The sequence below is a fragment of the Ceratosolen solmsi genome, unplaced genomic scaffold (genome assembly GCF_000503995.2).
Source record: "Ceratosolen solmsi marchali unplaced genomic scaffold, CerSol_1.0 scaffold7, whole genome shotgun sequence".
In the NCBI taxonomy this organism is placed as follows: Eukaryota; Metazoa; Arthropoda; class Insecta; order Hymenoptera; family Agaonidae; genus Ceratosolen; species Ceratosolen solmsi.
In genome coordinates, this window is record NW_011948413.1 from 10399854 (window position 1) to 10418918 (window position 19065).

General features: G+C 35.6%; 1 protein-coding gene across 1 annotated transcript in view; it reads left to right on the forward strand.

Annotated features, from left to right (window-relative positions):
- Nucleotides 1-19065, forward strand: part of Fhos (Formin homology 2 domain containing) — a 326238-nt gene that overhangs the window by 116288 nt on the left and 190885 nt on the right. Inside the window, exon 5 of the mRNA XM_011506169.1 lies at nt 12171-12280. Within this exon, the coding sequence (XP_011504471.1) occupies nt 12171-12280 (110 nt within the window). The remainder of the gene's footprint in view (nt 1-12170; nt 12281-19065) is intronic.

Consider the following 19065-nt stretch of genomic DNA (forward strand, 5'->3'; position numbering starts at 1 on the left):
AAGAGAGAGAGAGAGAGACGAATTGAAAGTCTCGGGTAACGGAGTCCGATTGCGTCCCCCTTTAGTAGTAGCTTTGCTAGTAATTAACGCATTAGAAACGCGGAACATGGCATGGAATTGAAGCACCAATAGATGGAGTAATGTAATCGGACCGCCGAAGCGTATTATTAATGTTACATTAGACGTACTTACATCTTTCATTTAATCCTATTGGTATTTCTGTATTCGACTTATCTTTATTTCAAAATGCGATTTCGTTGAGAAACGGAAGAACGTTGCCACTTCGACAGCTTCGCAATATTAAATAAATCTTGAAAATGTACACTCTTAGCTCATCAACGAATTTAACATGTTTAAGTGATTCTAAGAATATGTGCATTATAACCAATATATTTACGATTATTAAACAGGTTTTGCGAAAATAAAACTTCGAGTTTAGATTTGCTGGACTTTCCAGCTTACTCAAGCTTCAACAAATCAAAACTATAATAATAAAAGGATAAGCGTGTGATTTTTTATTACTTCGGTATATGAAAATGACAACAGCGTAACGGATATGCATAGATGATTGTGCATTATTAAAATAATTCGAAGTTGTCTCAGGTATAGTGTACATAGAAATCATCGCATTAATCTGTAGTTGTTGTACGAGATATATAGAGGCGAATAGAAAAGTCTAGTCCTAATAATCCGTTTGTTTAGACAGATAACGGGCGAGTGGATTAGGTCCTTATCACAGATTGGTACGCGACATGTCCGATTCCATGAAACTATTGACTCAATATGCGAGGGAGTTATTTTGAACATTGATACGAACGAAGAGGATTACGCCTTGATTCGGGCACTTATGTGAGTGAAATCTACTAATTTTCATGCCGCCGCCCCCCTCCCCACCCCACCTCACCCCACCTGTTATACGTTTAACCATCAAAATACTATCTCTATTAAATATTAGATGTTTAAGGAAGTGAATTTATGATACACCCCCGATGATCCTTTACTGCAATGAGATTGGAAAGCCCTTGCCAATAGTATCCAAAATATATTGTATTTGAAGTGTTGTTCTTAGAAATGAATAAATATTCATTACTGTAAGTTATAAAATTTTAACGGAGTTTAGAGGAGCGAAATTGCCGGTAAATATTCCAGGGTAAAATTATTCGTCACCATTGAGAAACATTCCCAAGTTTTTAATATTATTTATGTCTTCGTTTGTAAAAGAAATTATTGAAGTCAAACGAAGCTTTTTTCCAAATGACGAGATGAACAAGTTCAAACGTATATCTTAATCAATTTTATGCTAATTTAAATGCTTATAAGGTTTTATTTGAATTATATATTCTTGCTTTATACTGATTTTTGGTACTTTTTGGTACTTTTTACGTTTTGCTGAAAAGGAAGGGGTAAAATATCACATGGAGGGAAAAAAAATAAGAAACACCGCAAACTTTCGTTTTGTACTTTATTTCTGAGTAAAATGGTCTACATGTATTCGTGGGAATGAATATAACATTTTTGCGGCCTTTTAAAAAGCCGCTCTCTCGTGCGATAAAAGGCTCAAGTTCTACTGTATACGTTTATCTTTTCATTTCCTGGGAATTCTCTTTTGTCATTTTACAGAGATACGAATAATCACTCGGTATTATACATCTCTACGTTTATGTAAGCATAAAGTTATGTAAAATAAAGCGTAAAGTCTTTGCATTCGAATATCGCTTTTATCGAAAACAAAAAAAACAAAAAACAAAAAAACATAAGGTTATCCTCTTCTTTTTTGGCTAATGTTTATTGTTCGATTGATTGAGCAAAATTAATAATCTGGATGGACAAAATTGAGCTTAAAAACTGTGAGTTTCGATAGAATATTTACAAAAGACAGGGTGTACGACTCAATACGGCTTTACTATTACGCAGCAAGTACATGTTATACATTAAAATAGTTTTAATGTGTTTTTGGATCCACAATTAATTGTAGAATGGCATCGAAGAATGGCATTGCTGATTGTCACTAAATTTATTAAATTTATTATATTTATTATCATTAAATTTATTATGCAATGACGTATGTAATAGTCGATGCTTTTCTTATCTACGTTATATTTACATAACACGTGTAGTATCTAAAGTAACGAACGTGTGCTATTTTAACTGAACGAATTTTTACACGCGATATTAATTAATATTGTATTCAAATGCACAACTGCCAATCATTTCACTCTATGTGTGTACGTAGCGAGAACAGTAATTTTCCCTTGATCCGTGCGTGGCAATTAACATTGCTAAATTTATTATAATAAAATCTTATTAAAGTTGTATTGATATCATTGACACGATCATTGAAAATAGCAATTAAACACTAAGAGAGTGATGACAACAAATTTTGACTCTTCACAAATACAATGTCAGTAGAGTCCTATTCATCTAAGCACAATTAGATTATTTATATCATCGTTACGTCAGGTAAATTAAAAATTTTATCATTCGAGTGAAAATTTAATTATTCCAGATAAATATGATTTGCGCGAAGTTGAATTTCACTGCGGCGTTATCAAGCTGTCATTGATAACGCGTGCAATAATTAAATTTGCACTTCGCAATTTTTAAATACAGTGCTCTTACTTAAGGAAAGATATTTAATTTATCAATCGGGTTGATTTCATTAATCGCTTATCCAATAAGAGCGCATTTTATCGGAGTGGCTCATTCGCCGATTGAGAGAATGAGAAAAATTTCCAAGCCACTGGAAATTCCCTATAAGAAGATGATGACTTTCTCTTTTCATTTTTCCTCGTCATTTGCATCTACAGTGAGAATATCGACTTTGGCTACCACTCTTATAAGCGAAAATTTTATTTACAAATGAAATTCTCAGCTGCTTCGGCAAAGGATTCGACAGAATTCTTTCCCTTATACTATTTGCTTCCTCGTGTCTTTCACTCCTGACTCCACTGCTTTAGTTTGGCATGAAGGACTAGGGATTCGAGGACCAGCTGCAACAACAAAGATATTACCTACTGAGAATAAAAGGTTTGTAGATAAATGCACATTTTGCAGCTTCGTTCTCTTCAATTCGCATCCTCTTTTGCATTTTCTCTGCTCATACTTTCTGCTTTGGCATACCTCGATTGGTGAACTACGGACTCATTAAACTTAATATATAGTTGCAATCTGCAAGGAATTGTGCAATTTTTTTTTACGCTTGGACATTGTGTGTGCCTCGAGATGTGAATTCAAGCGTAACGAAAGACGCTCCCATGGTTCATCGATATAATTAAAGGAATGTCGACGTTAAGTTCTCATAGGCTAGTTTCAGACTTTGCGTCACAGTGTAATGCCGCACATTTTATGACGTCCCTTACATTTTGATTAAACAATTATCCAAGGAACAAGGATTCTCTAGGATATCTCAATAATATGGAGTTACATAAGCAATTACTAGTGACAGATTTTGGCTATTTAGATATTTTCCGATCTATGATAAATCATAACACTTGGCAAAGTTCTCACACGGCTGTTGGTAAGTTTTACAAAAATCTTTCCTAATCAACAGGTATAATATTTTGTTATTTTCAATTTTGTAATTGCATTTAAGCTGCATGAGAGCGAATTATACGAGACTGGAATCGGCTAGAATTACGGATTAAAGGAGAGGCATGAAATTAAAAACTTTTATAGATAGAAGAGGATAATAATGTAGAGAAGTCAAGACTAGAGATGACACTCTTGGCACGTACTTTCTTCCGTTCGCCTTTATTTTTGTCTCTCTAAAGCCGCATTCATCTTTGTCGCTCTAAAATCTCATATAGCTTCTGTAACGCATTGTGAATTTACTGACTGGAAGGTGTTGCGTAATTTAAAGATGCTTTTTGTACATTTATCTACTCCGATGATAAATAAGATTAGCCTTTGAATGGTGTTTAAAATCAAGCGTAAAATTGAACTGTAAGCGTATAATAAAATTGAAATGTATTTTATTTGTAATCACGATGAAATTCGATCTTGATTGAATAGCGTCTATGATTACAGTCTAAAACAAATGCAATATTAAAATTAGTTTATTATTTATCGGACAATTAAAAATTGATTCAATTAAATGTAAATGCACTACATATAAATGTAGATTGTTATAACCTTGTTATAACGTTATTGTTATTTAAATACAATTGAATAAGAGTAGTATTTAATTCGTCTCAAATTTCCTCGGTTATTAGTGATAATTGGAGAAACTTTAAAAGTATCGAATGCATTAAAGATACGATTGAAATAAGCTTTCGGGATTATAAGTTGGCTGTATTAATAACGGATACCATATATTCATGGTTTTTCCTTAAAACAAAATTATGAATACTGAATTATTTTTAATGGTTGTTTTTCTCCGACCAATTAACCTTCGTAAATTATATGGGTGCTACAAATAGTGAAAGGTAATATGATTATTCGGATATATTATGAATGAAAAAAAAAAAAAAAACTACAATACTAGACAATGTAGGTAATTGTGTATTTCAAACAATCATGTTGTTGTAATAAAAAATATGACAATCTATTTTGTCCTACAATCTATATTGTTACATAAGAGTGACAAGACCGAGAATATTATTAAGCAAATTAAAAAGCCTTTTTAGAGCCGCTTCCTCTGAAGGCAATCAATCGTTGGTTATGAGAGCAATAGCCGTAAAAAAAAAAAAAAAAAAAAAACAAAATTCAACTTCTTCACAAAAGAACATCTATCTGTACGAAAAATCTCAACAAATCATTCGCACATCTGGACGCTCTTACTTTTGCATAATACTCGCACTATATTGTACGAGATTATCGGAGAAATTCCTGCGTAACAAGTAAATTTCCTATTTGAATAAGAGCCTATTGAATGCCTTTTTTTTTTATCCTTGTCTGACTGTATTAAAATTGGTGCTTTTAAAAATCTAAGTATATTCCATGCTTAACTATAGGATTTTTATTTGCATTTAAGTGCTGAAAGACGTAATGCTTTTTCAATTTCAATTCGCATGTAGTTAATACATGTCGTAACATGGAAATAATTCATTAGAACACGAGAAATTATTTCATACTTTCTTCTTTCTAGATGAATAATGAATGAACGTATTATATAATTTCTTTGATATCAGCATTAAAAAATAGTACGTTTTGTTTAAGTAAGTCAGAATGATAAATGCCATAATTCCAAACATTTCTACATATTACGTTTCGACATATGATTTTCAATTATACACATTCATTATTTGTTTTTACATTGACGTTTCCTTACTATGATAGATAGTCACAAATTTAAAATGTCGATTCATTAAAAAAATTATTATCTCAAAGAATTTCGAGTAAACCATTGTAAATGGAGCCTTATCCTGTGACGAGAAAAATCTTTCAAACGCAGCCGAAAAAGAATGTAAATGTTAGTTGTATCATATAAACTTGCGGCGCTAGTTAAATATTTACATGAAAAAGAAAAAAAGAAGAAAAAAGGGAAAAAGAAAAGAAAATAAATGTATTTCTTTTTGTTTATCAAACAACTTTTAAAACATTCTTCAATAGTTCAGGGATGCACGAGCTACGACGCGGTCAATATAAAAACAACAAGCACTTTCTACAATTTGCTTAAGATCCACTCCAAACAAGGTTGAGAAAGGGTCATCGGTACCTGAAAGAACTCGTCAGCTAATGGAGCCTCTCGAAAGACGCAATGCATTTGCGTGACAAACTAACCATTACATTGCGGTAGTGGTGGCGGTGGCGGTGGTAGCGATGTGTGGGCGAGGGAGGGCAGGAACGACGAGGCCGACTACGGCAACAACGACGACGACGACGACGACGACGACGACGACGACGACGACGACGACGACGACAACGACTAAGTCAGCTTGGTGCATCAGCGAGTCTTTATTGCGCGTGCCGGGACCGATTACGCATTGCCTGCTGAATGACTCGGTCACGCGCAACGGCTGACGCGCACGTGCTCAGTCCGTCGGACTAGGAAGTCTTACGTCATCGGGACAAGCGCGTCCACTTTCCTTGAGAGCTTCGAGTAAGAAGTCCGAGAATTTACTGTGGCTGGGCGCTGGCCACTCGTGGCTTGGCGATTTTCCGGAGCGGTTGCGCGGCGGCGTTTTACAGACCTTAAGTATTTGCGCGCAGAATTTTCGCGACTATTTTGCGAGCCACATACGTTCAATTGCGATAATTGTCGAAGAGCAGAGGAGCACCCCATCGGTTCTCCGATGTAAATCGAAAGTAATACAAGTCGTTGGGTTCGGTGCTAGCGGTTGTACGCGTGGATCAAACGACTGATGAATTACCTTACAATTCTTGATTAATGGATTGGCAACCGAAGCTGTTGGAATAATGTCCCGTTACGAATTATTTCCTCGACTTTGCGCACTTAAAAAACAGACTTAATTGACTTTACGACATATCGCGGATTGAATATCGTGGATAGAATATTATTGATATGCTTTGTAATTTCAAGCGGTAAAGAGCGCACATTTCAAGTACAATCGATTTGAGTTTTGAGTTAACTAGCACGAGCACAGAAATGTGTCCCTAATTTTCCGTATCAGGGAAAAACAGCAAAATTCGAGTGCGCAAGAAGTGCCGAGCGATTCGTACATGCGATTTGCCGCCGACTCCGTTCGCCTTTATGTAAATGTGCCTATGTAGATTTAACGGTAATTCTGTAAGTGTCGGAAGTGTTTTCATCCGTCAAAATTAAGCAAACCGTCATTGCATATTTTGTGTTTTTCGTAAAATGTGCGATAGGAGGATCGAAGCGAGACAGATTTGCAAATATTAGCCATGTCGTCGGTATAGAGCGTAAAGTGTTTTTGAGGATAACATCTTAAATTCGCTTCGCATCCGATGTTTCTTTGCTAAAGCAAAAAGCATAGCTTCGCGAAATGAAAAGTTTCGGTTTACGTTGTTCTTGCATGCTGGTTCTTGATTATACGCATCGGGCGCACACGTTGCATTAGTTAAACAATATTTACAATTGCTAATTACTTACTTATACACGGAATAATTTGAGCTCCATGTTAAATTTAAATTCTGTAATTAAATTATTCATTCGTTCGAAGAAATTAGTTGCCCATTTTTATCCAGTTTTCCGCCATTACGATAATGCTGAACATTCCCTAATGCAATTATAATTAGCATGAAATTACAAACTAAGTGTATCAATTTATGTTTAGTAAAATCAGTCAAAGTCCCATCATTGTAATTATAATTGTGTTAAGCATGCATTGAACTCATCTAGAATTGTATTAAAATTATAGAAAAGGTTCGAAGTATTGAAAGAAATTATTGTAGTCGTTTAGTTGTACAGCTTTCTATTGGTAATTGGACAATATTTTGTCAAATTTTCTTGCCAACACAGTTGTTTTTAGATAACTGGAGCAAGCCAAGTTGTTGCTACTTTCTAATGGATCAGAATTGATGAGAATACCAAAACGCTAAAGAACTTATACTTTACATAATTTTGTTTAAAATGGTGAGATGAAAACGAAAATCTCTAATTAAAGTTTTATTTCATACTCAATGTTGAATTACATATTTCACGTTTAAGATTTTTTTTTTTAATAAAAGGCTTCTTCAAAATAAGTGTTATTATTTTCGTAGCTTCAGTTTTTGTATCGAAAATTCGAATGACGATGGAAACGCGATGCTCTTGGGGTAAATAATTTTTCTGCATTGCACGAAAATGGAGGGGAAATTACCCGTTAAGACGTCGGAAATTTTAGATGAGAAGAGCGACGTACAATATAATATCAAATATAATATCTCTTTTCTGTCTCTCTCTCTCTCTCTCTCTCTCTCTCTCTCTCTCTCTTTTCACGCTGTCTGTCTCCCTCATCCCCTATGTCTCACTGATTTTTTACAAAATTGTACACGGCTATAAAGAAATCTAATTTTTCAATAATTGTCTTAGGCAATTGGACATTGTGCTCTCACGTACTTATGAATATTGTAAAGCTCGAAAGACAATTTTATTTAGCAGACATTTCATAAACTTTCCCTCGGATGTTAAATTAGATGCTAATGTACGCCCCGTACATTTAATATGAATTACATATGAATTAATATTCTGATTTACGACGTCTTTCATAGCTTTAATCCAGATTTGAAGGTTATAAGAAGGAAGCGAAAGAGCCGTAATCAAAAAACTGTATCCAAGCAGATCAACGTTACTTACACTTTATTACGTTCATTGTATTACATTCACATTCTCACCATATTTATATACGCTCCTCTTTGTTACAATCGAGACGCAAGCAATTTACCATTCTACTCGTATCCTATTGTTTAATAAGAATTGCGCTTTTAAATAAATAAACAATAAAGCCCAACAGCGTAAATAATACGCGCGACTAAGTACTCCGAGACTTTTAAAACTCGCGATAGCAGCAAACTCTTACCTATCGAAATGTATTTCAGCCGCCTTCCGCCATTACGTAATTAATCACCATCTTGGACCTCATTGTATTTTGGAGTAATGAACGATCGTGCAACCTCAAGTACCCTCGGCTCAACTGCTTCGTAATCGCTCGCACAAGGCGAATAAGTGGAGGAGCGCGCGATAATACCGCCCAAGAGACTTCCCGATGCATTGGGTCCTCGCTGCGTTTGAGAGAAAGTCTCTTTTGTCTCGTGGTACAGCGGGACTCTCGCTTTGAGTGAGAACTGGCGGGGCCACGCGTTTCATCGGGGGTCACTTTACGACTAGCGCGGCTGGATTTTCGAGGAATAGGTGCCGCCGCTGCATCTCACGCGAGCTATGCGATTTTTCATCGTACTTGCCGGATATGAGTCGCCGTTGTTGGGTGACGATGAATCGCGCGATATTTTTTCGACCAAGCTATTCCCCTCCCCCCAACCCTCAAATTGATTATGCAAGAGAGTCGTGAAATAATACTCAGGCTCTTGCTAATAAATTACCTCCTGAACCAGCGTCTGCGTGTTTGTACTCCTACTGGGTCCGACTGGGTCTTCTCGATCATCAGCCTATTACCATCCACTCGGGTTAATATCGTAGAAAATTCTCCCAGCCCTCCCCACTCCCCTCCCACTTAAATATCTATCGGCTATCGAATCTTCGTTAAACTATCCTATAAAATAATGCCCTTAACCTCTTCAATGAAATCGCAGGCGTACCTTACCCGCGGCCCGTCGACCGGTTGCGTCGAAGCGCGCCTTAAGTGTAACCGAGCGTCTTTCAAACTCCGTCGACTGTCCAAAGCAGCGAGGAATGCCAGCCGAACGCGTATTTTTAGGAGAGGCAGGGACGCTCACGTTATGTTGAATGTTGTGTCGAAATAATCGGCAGTGGCGATCCCGCGAAACACAAAAGAGCGCGAGTGCAAGTCGCTTCCGGAACCGGTCCGCGCTCACCTCTGCCCGCTATTTTTGACAAACACGCGCGGCTCCCGGCGCCTCCGCCGCTACTGCTACCGCCTCCGCTCCGCTCCCCTCCATCATCCCGTCCCTTACCATCGACATCGCCGTCGCTGCCCACCTTTCTGTATCTCGCGCACACGAGTGCGATTACTCAGCGTCATCTTAAAGACGCACGGCAGCTTCGGGAATCGAGGAAAAAATGTGCCCGCGCGGCGGTCCGCGTATCTTATTCCCTCGCATACTTTTACAGCCTCTTGGGCGACTGGTTTTGAAAGCCTAAGAACATTATCTCCTTGGACCCACGTCGATGGAAATACAAGAGGAATAGGAAGAGCCGATTGAATACAAATTGTTTTTAATGAGGGAAATTTTTTCGACTTCTTTTTGCTCCTTACTCTTCGTCGAAATTTATAACGAGCATTATCTTTTTACGTGCGGGCCGCCCTCTTAGTCGCCTACTCGGTAAGATTCGTTAAAATTATGAAGTCGATATGGTCGTTCGCATAAGAAATAATACGAGGACGGGCGTGCCTTTTTCATTCTTCCGGATCTTTTCAGGGAATTATGATATGACCGTACGAAATGTATTCCCTAAGATTATGCATTATTAACGATGGTGGTAATTTCGTAGCGAGGGTCGCATCTTTTATTTAGATTTCGTTGGCTTCCGCTAATGATCCCCCCCCCCCACACACACACACAATCCGCCCGTAGATTGAGCCATAAAGTCGACGAAGCCAGTGGGCGATGAATATTATCAATTTGGAAAATGCTAACCTTCCAAATGCCTAATCCTCGAGCTTGTTTCATCGAGATTCTTCAATAAAATCTTCTTCCCTCGAATACTCGACTCGACTATATGGAAGGATAGGCTCACAAATATACTATTGCGATTACTCGAATCTCGCCTAATGCTCGGCTATGGCGTGAAAAAACTCTCGATAAATGCCATCTCGTGTTGGTTATGCGCGACAGGCGTATAATAAACAATAGCTCGTCTAGTGGCTAACTAAAGCATGCACCAAAACTATTTTAAAATCATGGATTTTTAGAAATATAGGTCAGCATAGATCTTCGAGCCGAGTGTTAGTCTGAGCATTTTGGATGCGCGCGCTCTAGGCTCTTTATTGCTTTTTTATTTTGTTTTTGTTTTTTATTTCTTTCTACGGGGCTATACGTGGGCATTCATTAATTTGCCTTCCGCGCTGTTCAGTTGAAAGAGCTGTTTTTACATTCAGTTTAAAAATACATTAAGTAGTGCATTTATTTTTAGTTAAGCGATTATAATCATAGGCTTGAGATGCATTTAAAAATTTTCATTATTTTAAGCTATTTCTCTAGATGTAATTGTCGCGATTGTCGAAAAAAAGTAGAGGACCAACGTAAGTTTCTCTATTCGCTAATGGGGTAGTGATTCTTTTTATTGGATTTGCAAAGTGAATTATTAATATTTAATTTCCACTTTGCAGTATTGAACATTTTAATTCATTATATATATATGATAACGAAGGTAATGTCTAACGTTATATGATATTACAGTAGTGACTTATTAATGATTAGATGTAATAATTAATAGGCACAGCTTAAAGTCGTCGGTAAATGAGCTAACGACTACTTGCGCAAAACAAAATTGTTATTTCATCAGCGATCTTAATTAGCATTTTTATCGAACATTTATTAATAATCCATAGATGTATTTATTTATTATGATTAATAAACGATAACATTCGATGTACGATAATTTACTCCAGTAAATAAAAGTATATATTAACGATACTTGTTCATGCAAGCTTTTTGTACTATTGTGCCTCATATAGTCATAAACACGCCATTAAATTACTAAAGATACATTTCATAACCAAGTAAAATACAGAGAATGGCTCATAAATAAGAATTGAGCACGCTGATTCAGTGGTATAATAATGTTATTAATTGTCCGTCTATCTTTCTCTTAATACATCGTTTCTTGTCAAGAGCTTTATGAGGATTTGTTTTTTTTTTTTTTTTTTGTATTCGGATACGCCGAAGCGGTGCTGTGGATTTTTTTTTACGATCACATGTTATTTAAATCGATAAAATTGTGGATAGTATTGGCTATTTTTAATTTTCGAAATTTTTCTTACTTGTCGGTTTATTCTTTGTTTAAGCTCAATGCATTTGTAACTCGATGATTTATCACTTGAGCTGTAACTCTTTTAATCACGGCAATGAAAGGAAATACATTTATACTCATTGTCTGGAGTGAATGAATAAAGAATAATTGTATAAATAGGAAAGTATTATCGTTGGATACATATTGATAAGGCGACAATGATATCTATTACTAATGGTATCCAAATCGAGAAACATCCATTCATTTAGATTTTGCTAGATTTTTCAATCGGACGATCAATTCAATTTCATCGAACGACTAAATGATTAAGAAGAAAATAAGAGTATACAGAGCAATATTATTCACGAAACAATAACAGAAATTTGAGAAAAAAGCAAAAGTATAAAAACTTGACATTCAGATTGACGGAAAATGGGTAAATTATGTATACGACGCGAAAGACAATAATACCATAATGAAAAGCTGAAACCTACAGAGTCATTATAATAAGTATTGATTCAATTTTAAATCCGTGTTAACTAAATCCTAACTCTGCATGCGTGCGAACGAGCGTATATATATTTATTTATATTATCTACATACCCGCAATTAATATGTCTACTCCAAATGATCGCGCATACGGTAATTACGACATGTGTTATTTGACGTGTTGCAGCTCGACGACACCGCGCTCCAGCTGTATAAGGACGGCGATTACGGTGCTTACCTGGACCTCGAGGCATCCATCAGCGAGCAGCAAGAGGAATTCGAGGGCTTCCAAACCAAGTGAGTTGGCCAAAAATGTATTTTCTCTATCCTTGCTCACTTCGAGCGGCGTCGCCGTGATGTAACGTGCATTCACGCCTGTATTATCCGTCTCCCTTTCTCATTTGGTTTATTTCGGCCTGGCCAGGTCACCGATTGGCCATTTTATTTATGGGCTTACTACTTTAGCGCCCAAATTATGATTTCGCTCATCCGTTTGAGAATTTGAAGGTAAGGTACGTCAAAGTCGGTTACTCATTATATTTCAGTTTCATCATTCTTCTTATTGTACGCGTAATTAGCACTGCGTAATTACTTCGATGCAATTAAATACCGTTACGAATGCTCAAGGAGTCGCGCAATTACCTTAATTGTTTGGCCGATGTAACGGCTGCTAATAACGATACGATTATTCCCGACAATAGTGTAACAATTAATTTATTATCATATTTAATCTTATGAACCAGCCGTTTATATCTAATTGCTATATTCAATTTTTGAATTTCATTTCTAGCGCGATTTTGGGTCTTGGCAAATTTCAAAACAAAATGCTTCTTAATAATTTGAACGTAGAGCATAATCGAAAGTGCATTATATTTCTACGAATATCCGATATTAAATTAGCGAATGAATTGGTCGATTCATAAAAACGGAACTAATCAGAATGCGTAAAAAGTTTCAACATTTAGTGCTTCGCCCTCGCCGCCTCAACCCCACCACACTCGGCATTTCCATAAATAGAAGATGAAGCATTAAAGAACGTCGAATAAATAAAAAACATGCAATACTCGCGAATAACGCGCTTCAACGAATAAACATTTTTCGCACATCTATGACGATGTGCAAACGCACGTATCGTACAATTATTTCACTTTATTAGAGATAATATTGGCGGTCCACTAGTCTAAGGTAATTTAACTTCTTCGAGTATCAAAGTGCAGACAATCCACTGTTGTTTATCTTTGCAATTTAAGATAACATTGAAAGTAAAGTATTAACTGTTTGTGAAAATCGTCCATTTAAATGTTCTATTTGCTTATATATTGCCTGGTGCATATATAATTTATATAAAAGTTTTTATGGTTGGCGCAAATTGTTCGGCTTTGAGGCGCCATTATGAAAAGCCATATGTATATTTAAAATATTCCTTTTCGACTAAATGTTAAGGCGGTTGCACATATCGCGAATTACTAGCTATGTTCATTCTCAAAATTAATACGTATCCACAAATTTTCCGCATTATATCTCTATTTTGTCTAATTTATATTATTAATATTCTGTTAATAATGGATAATAGTAAAAATTGATTAATAAAGCACTTTATTGTGTTTGAGTGAGTAAAAATATTTTTACACATTTTAAATAGATGAATGATTGTCAATGTGAATTTGTACTTTTAAAATACCATTGAAAGTAAATGTAATCTTGGCATAATTTATTAGCATACGAGTATTGAGTACATTTGAAAAATAAAAATTAATTAAATCAATTGAATTAATATAATAAATCTACATTATAATTTATAATATTATTGTAAAGATATCTAGTGTATTACAATCAACTCGTTAAAAATTATACTTTAGTATCTGTTATATTATTTCTGATAAAAAATTACGTTCGTCATAATAAGCTTTCATCATAATAAGCTTACATATTATAAAATATGTCGCTCCTACAACATTAATAAAATTAATTATTCAGAAGCGGGTGTATGCGTATACGCAAAGTTTTACGTATCAATGGCTTCGTAACGATGAGAAATTGATTATTTATTATCTTCCTGTCAAAGCAATAGTTATCAAATAGAGAATCAATCGTCAGTTCAATTGTATAATTTAGGGAATATGACAATAACATTGTCATAATCGTTTCCCTCCATTGAATTATCATTACTAATGGTCGGCATTATTTGCCAAGTATAATCTCTCCAGCAAGTATTAGCAATCAACATACGTCGTGGTGTTTCGTAAGTACGAAATGTCAATTCTCGCCAATACTTCTTGAACATTCCGATTCTCGACGGCTCGAGAAGATGACAGGTTCGTACAGCTTAATCCGAATCGCAAAATCACGAGCTCCCGTGGCTCCTCACTGTAATTCTCCTTCGTAGCTTAATGTCGAAACGATAATAATGAGGTCGTCGTCGCCACAGATGCAGCGCGCGCATTATGCACCCAGGGAGAGAGAGAGAGAGAGAGAGAGAGAGAGAGAGAGAGATGAATAAGAGAAGTAATGTGCGATAGGCGTTTTTTCGTTCGGTTTTCCGTGATCTTTGTGTCTGTTGAAGTTAATCATCGATACGTCGGCAAGTTGATATAATAGGGGCGTGGGGGCTTATTTATTAAGATCGCCCGAGTCAATTGATAATGGCAAAAATTATTTTCGGGTCTATAATGGAAATTGAGTTTCCAGGCGAGATAGTCATACTTGCTGACAATCGGCTGATTAAAAATTTATGATAATTAGATTTTATAGAGCTGTCACGCTCGGGCATTGTATAAACAATGAGAGTGTGCTTAGATGAAAATGGAATACGCGCTAGCGTTACCGAGAGCGGAATGTATTTATTCTTTTATTAATAAAAAACTTAATGATTAATTATCCAGAAAGATGTACTTTTTTCGGTGAAGTAATTTTGAGAAAATTGTTTCACGGATGTTCGATGTAAGTGTGTTTTATATTTTCTTTTTGATTATTAACAAACATTGATACGATCAATTTGATCCGTTCGCTATATGTTGAAATATTAAAGAATAAGTGTACTCTTCGTTTGTTAAATATTTCACTGAATCGAGTGCAATTAGATAATTAAAAACCACGACTATCACGATATTGAAATATTAATTAAGCGATTTTATGTATAAATTAGATATTTTGGATTTTCATTTTATCTTAACAATTTATTTCAACTACAAGTTTAATCATGTATTTTCTTTTGAATGAAGAAAACGTAAACGTAAGTAAGATCGCTTAAAGTATTTATTATAATATTTTAAGTTATGTATCGGGCATTCGGATATTACGCCATTATGGCACATATTTAAGATAACGAATTTCTTAATTATCCATAAAGATATATATATATATATATATATATATATATATATATCCGTGAAAATAATAGAAGATTATTGATTACGAGAAATTCATAGACGCTCGTATTTAGTCACCTTACCAATGCATTACTCGGATAATTCGAATTAAACCTACTCGCTCGCATTAAATTGGAAGGTAAATTTAAAAAAAAAAAATTTAATTGCCTCAATTCAAATTACACGGCCAATTCGCATTCGATCAATAGTAAAAGGATATTGTAGTAGATCTTAATAATTTTCTCGTTTCTATTCAGCGATTATTACAACGCATTACATCTTAATTGTACTCTGTTTGTCGTAAGTTTATAGCATCGATGATGCGATCCTAAACTCTCCTAACAATGGACAATATAAATTTTGTCGTAATAAAGCACGCGGACAAATTAAGAATTCCGAATATGCCCCGTCCTCTCTTTGCCATATGATAATTAAAAATCCCCCTCTCAATTAAAATGCTAAATGTATGACGTTGGAAGGGAGTCGTCGTTGCCTATAGCTGCTACGTCAAAAGCATTGTCCGCGTAAATAATACGCCGCGAAATGTGCGAAAAACTACTTATTAAACGGCCTCTTGCGTCTTTCCCACACGCACACCACCAAACTACCATGATTCGCTCGCTCGCCCATTCGGCATATCGATATTCGCGATCTTCGCCGTAAACGCTGATAATTCAGCCGGGTAGATCTCTCCTTTTCATCCGCGACTTTGGCTCTCATGGGGTTCAACAGCCAGGCACAATGAGTCGATGCGCCGCTCAATGTTCGGCGAGAGCAATTGAGAGGGACGAGGAACAAGCGAATTTGCACGCGCGCCTATCATTAAACGGCGCGTACGATGTTATGTGCTTTCGATACGTCGTTTTTTCATCATCTCGTTTACGTGTAATTCGCGTGCAATTAGGTGAAAGCTCAAAGCCACTTTTTCAGCTTACAACTCATATATATGCGACAATTTTTTTTTCTCCAATCTTTTCGGCATTGATACTCGTATCGATGATAAATTTGTCTTTTCTAGTGGACATTTGAATGCCTTGAATGCCTGTAAAGTGTATCTTAACAACTACCCGGAAATTCAGAAAAGCGAGAAATTATTAGAAGATCGATTGATTATCACGTTTTTATCACCTACTTCGGTATTATCACTGTTTTAATCTACACAACTATTATTCAATTGGCACGATATTGTTCTTATTTTTCTTTTGTCAATTATACATGACATTGCATTACTTTTGGTCACAGAAACATTACCTTTTCATTTATTACTTGTCATAAATTTGCAACATTTATATTAAATATATTCAAAGCGCATTCTACACTAAATTTTCATGCTCATTTAAATTGATATTAAACGATTGTTTTTGCGCGGACTTGATTATTTATTAAAAACAGTATCTCGTAAATGATTGTGGAGGAAGGAACTTATGAAAATATTTAATAAACTTGTCTAGTATAAAAGTATTCGACGCCATCAACTGCTTATAGAGTAATTGATACAGACATCTGACGCCGGTTTCATAAATAATTTGATCGCAGCAATTACTCGCACCACTTGAAATCCCAGTTTTTCTTCATAAAGCGTTATTAATTAAAGCCATTTTCCTCAAAGTATTTAAATCCATATCGGGTGCTTGCATCACGATGCAGCTTCGCGATGCGCGAATGCGTACGCGTGCAATATGAGCAAAGTGGTGCTTTATGAAGCAAAGTGCGCCTCTTGCTCTCGACTTTCCATTGCGGCAGAGAATACTCGTTCAAGGTTCACGAGGTAGTAATCGAAGATAATAGGACGTCTCGAGCCGCCAGCCACGACTCTTCATTATGCAATTTCGTAATTTTTTCCTTTTTTCTTCGTTTCGCGGACGTAAGCGCTTTCAAGCTCATTCATAAACAAACCGTACTTTCGTAGTCGCCGTCCTAACTTTCTTGAAAATTGTTCAGTTTATCTACGTTTTTTAACAGCATCTTCACGATGAAAAAATCTCCTTTCCTTCACGTGCTCGTGCTTTACTACTTTCGTTCATAGACTGATTAGAAAATAAATTGTTATTCTGAAAATTCGAAATTCTCGCAATATCGTTCAATATTAGCAAATGTGACAATTTAATAATTTATGAAATTTATATTACATGGATATATTGTATAGTGAATTATTAAGATTAATACTATCTTGTCGTTTTTGCAATTTTTTACCAGCATTTTAGTGAGATTAATGACTTAATGTCCGTTCTTTATAGCTTGTACACTTGATTTCTTATATAATCTCATTTTTCATCACTATTTGACTTGTACACTATTTGACACTTTGTATTTAAAAAAATTTTGCTTATAAACCTAACCGAGATTGTTGTATTAATATCAAAATGAACTGCGCGTACGTGAAGTCATTCATCTTTAATTTAACAATTTGTAATATATCAATATAAAATACTTTGTAAATTTTTGTAAACTTTTGTGGTATTCCATAGGCACTTGTCTGCTTGTAAATTTTTCGATTCAAGATGTACAAATGCGATTGCAACGATCGATGAAACGAATAATGCAAGCAAAAATACACAAGTCCAATATATTCATTTTAAGCGAATGTTCATTCTAAATTCTTTAAAGTGAAAACTCACTCCTGTGGCGCAGTGATATTTTCACCTGAGTTACAATAACTTTCACTCCGATTAGAGTGATGTATCGCTTAATCGGAGTACTCGTTTCGCTTAAAGCCGTTAAGACTTGTTTTTACGACTAAGGCAAATTACCACTCGGGACAAAAGAAAAAAAAATCACTGTTATATAAGTCAGCGGTAGGCCCTCCATTGTCAACCCCCTGTGACATTACGACTAGCGATGGCAAGAGTACGGCGTTCACCCTGTCGCAAATATCCCGGAGAGAGGCTCTGAGAGCGGACGATTTTAACGAGCGGATCGGATCCGAGATAGAGAGCAACGTATCTTCCCCACCTCCCTTGATTCCGGAAAATCTCGATCGGGATGCGCAAGATCGTAGATCTTTCTTCGTGGCTCGGCGGTTCGTGAAATGACACACTCTCCATTAAGTTCGTCGGCTACAATTGACACGCTTTACCTTCTTGGTCCTTTCTTCCCTTTTCCCTGGCTATCCACTCAATCAAGATGCGCCTCAGGATCGAGTTTCATGTTTTATCTTCCACTTGTCAGTTAGTATGTTTGCTTATTTCACAGTCCTAACACTCATTTTATTCTCTCCTCTCGATCGCTTTCATTAATTAATCTTTTTTCATTCATTATTTAACGACAGTTTTTTAAGTGTTTTTAGACAGTACTTTTACGAATGGACGAGGAGTAGTAGTAGTAGTAGTAGTAGTAGTAGTAGTAGTAGTAGTAGTAGTAGTAGTTTAACAATAATAGTAATTATAATTTAACAATAATTTAATTAATTAAAGTTAATTTAACATTTAAAATTCATCCGCGCTAAATTAAAAAGCACGTAACATAACAATTAACTGAATTATATATTATTATTATATTTTTTATAAAGCATTACACTATCGGTCTTTATATCCACTAATAAAATTAATATTATTCAAATTAATTCTCACATGGTGTGTGTAATGTCTTCTCAAAGGTATTGCAACATTCATTGCCAATAGGAAAGTAAATATCTTATTAAATGACATTTCTTGGTATTTTCGTCAACCATTTTAACGTACATATAAATCTGTCTGCTGACGTATCTTATGAATT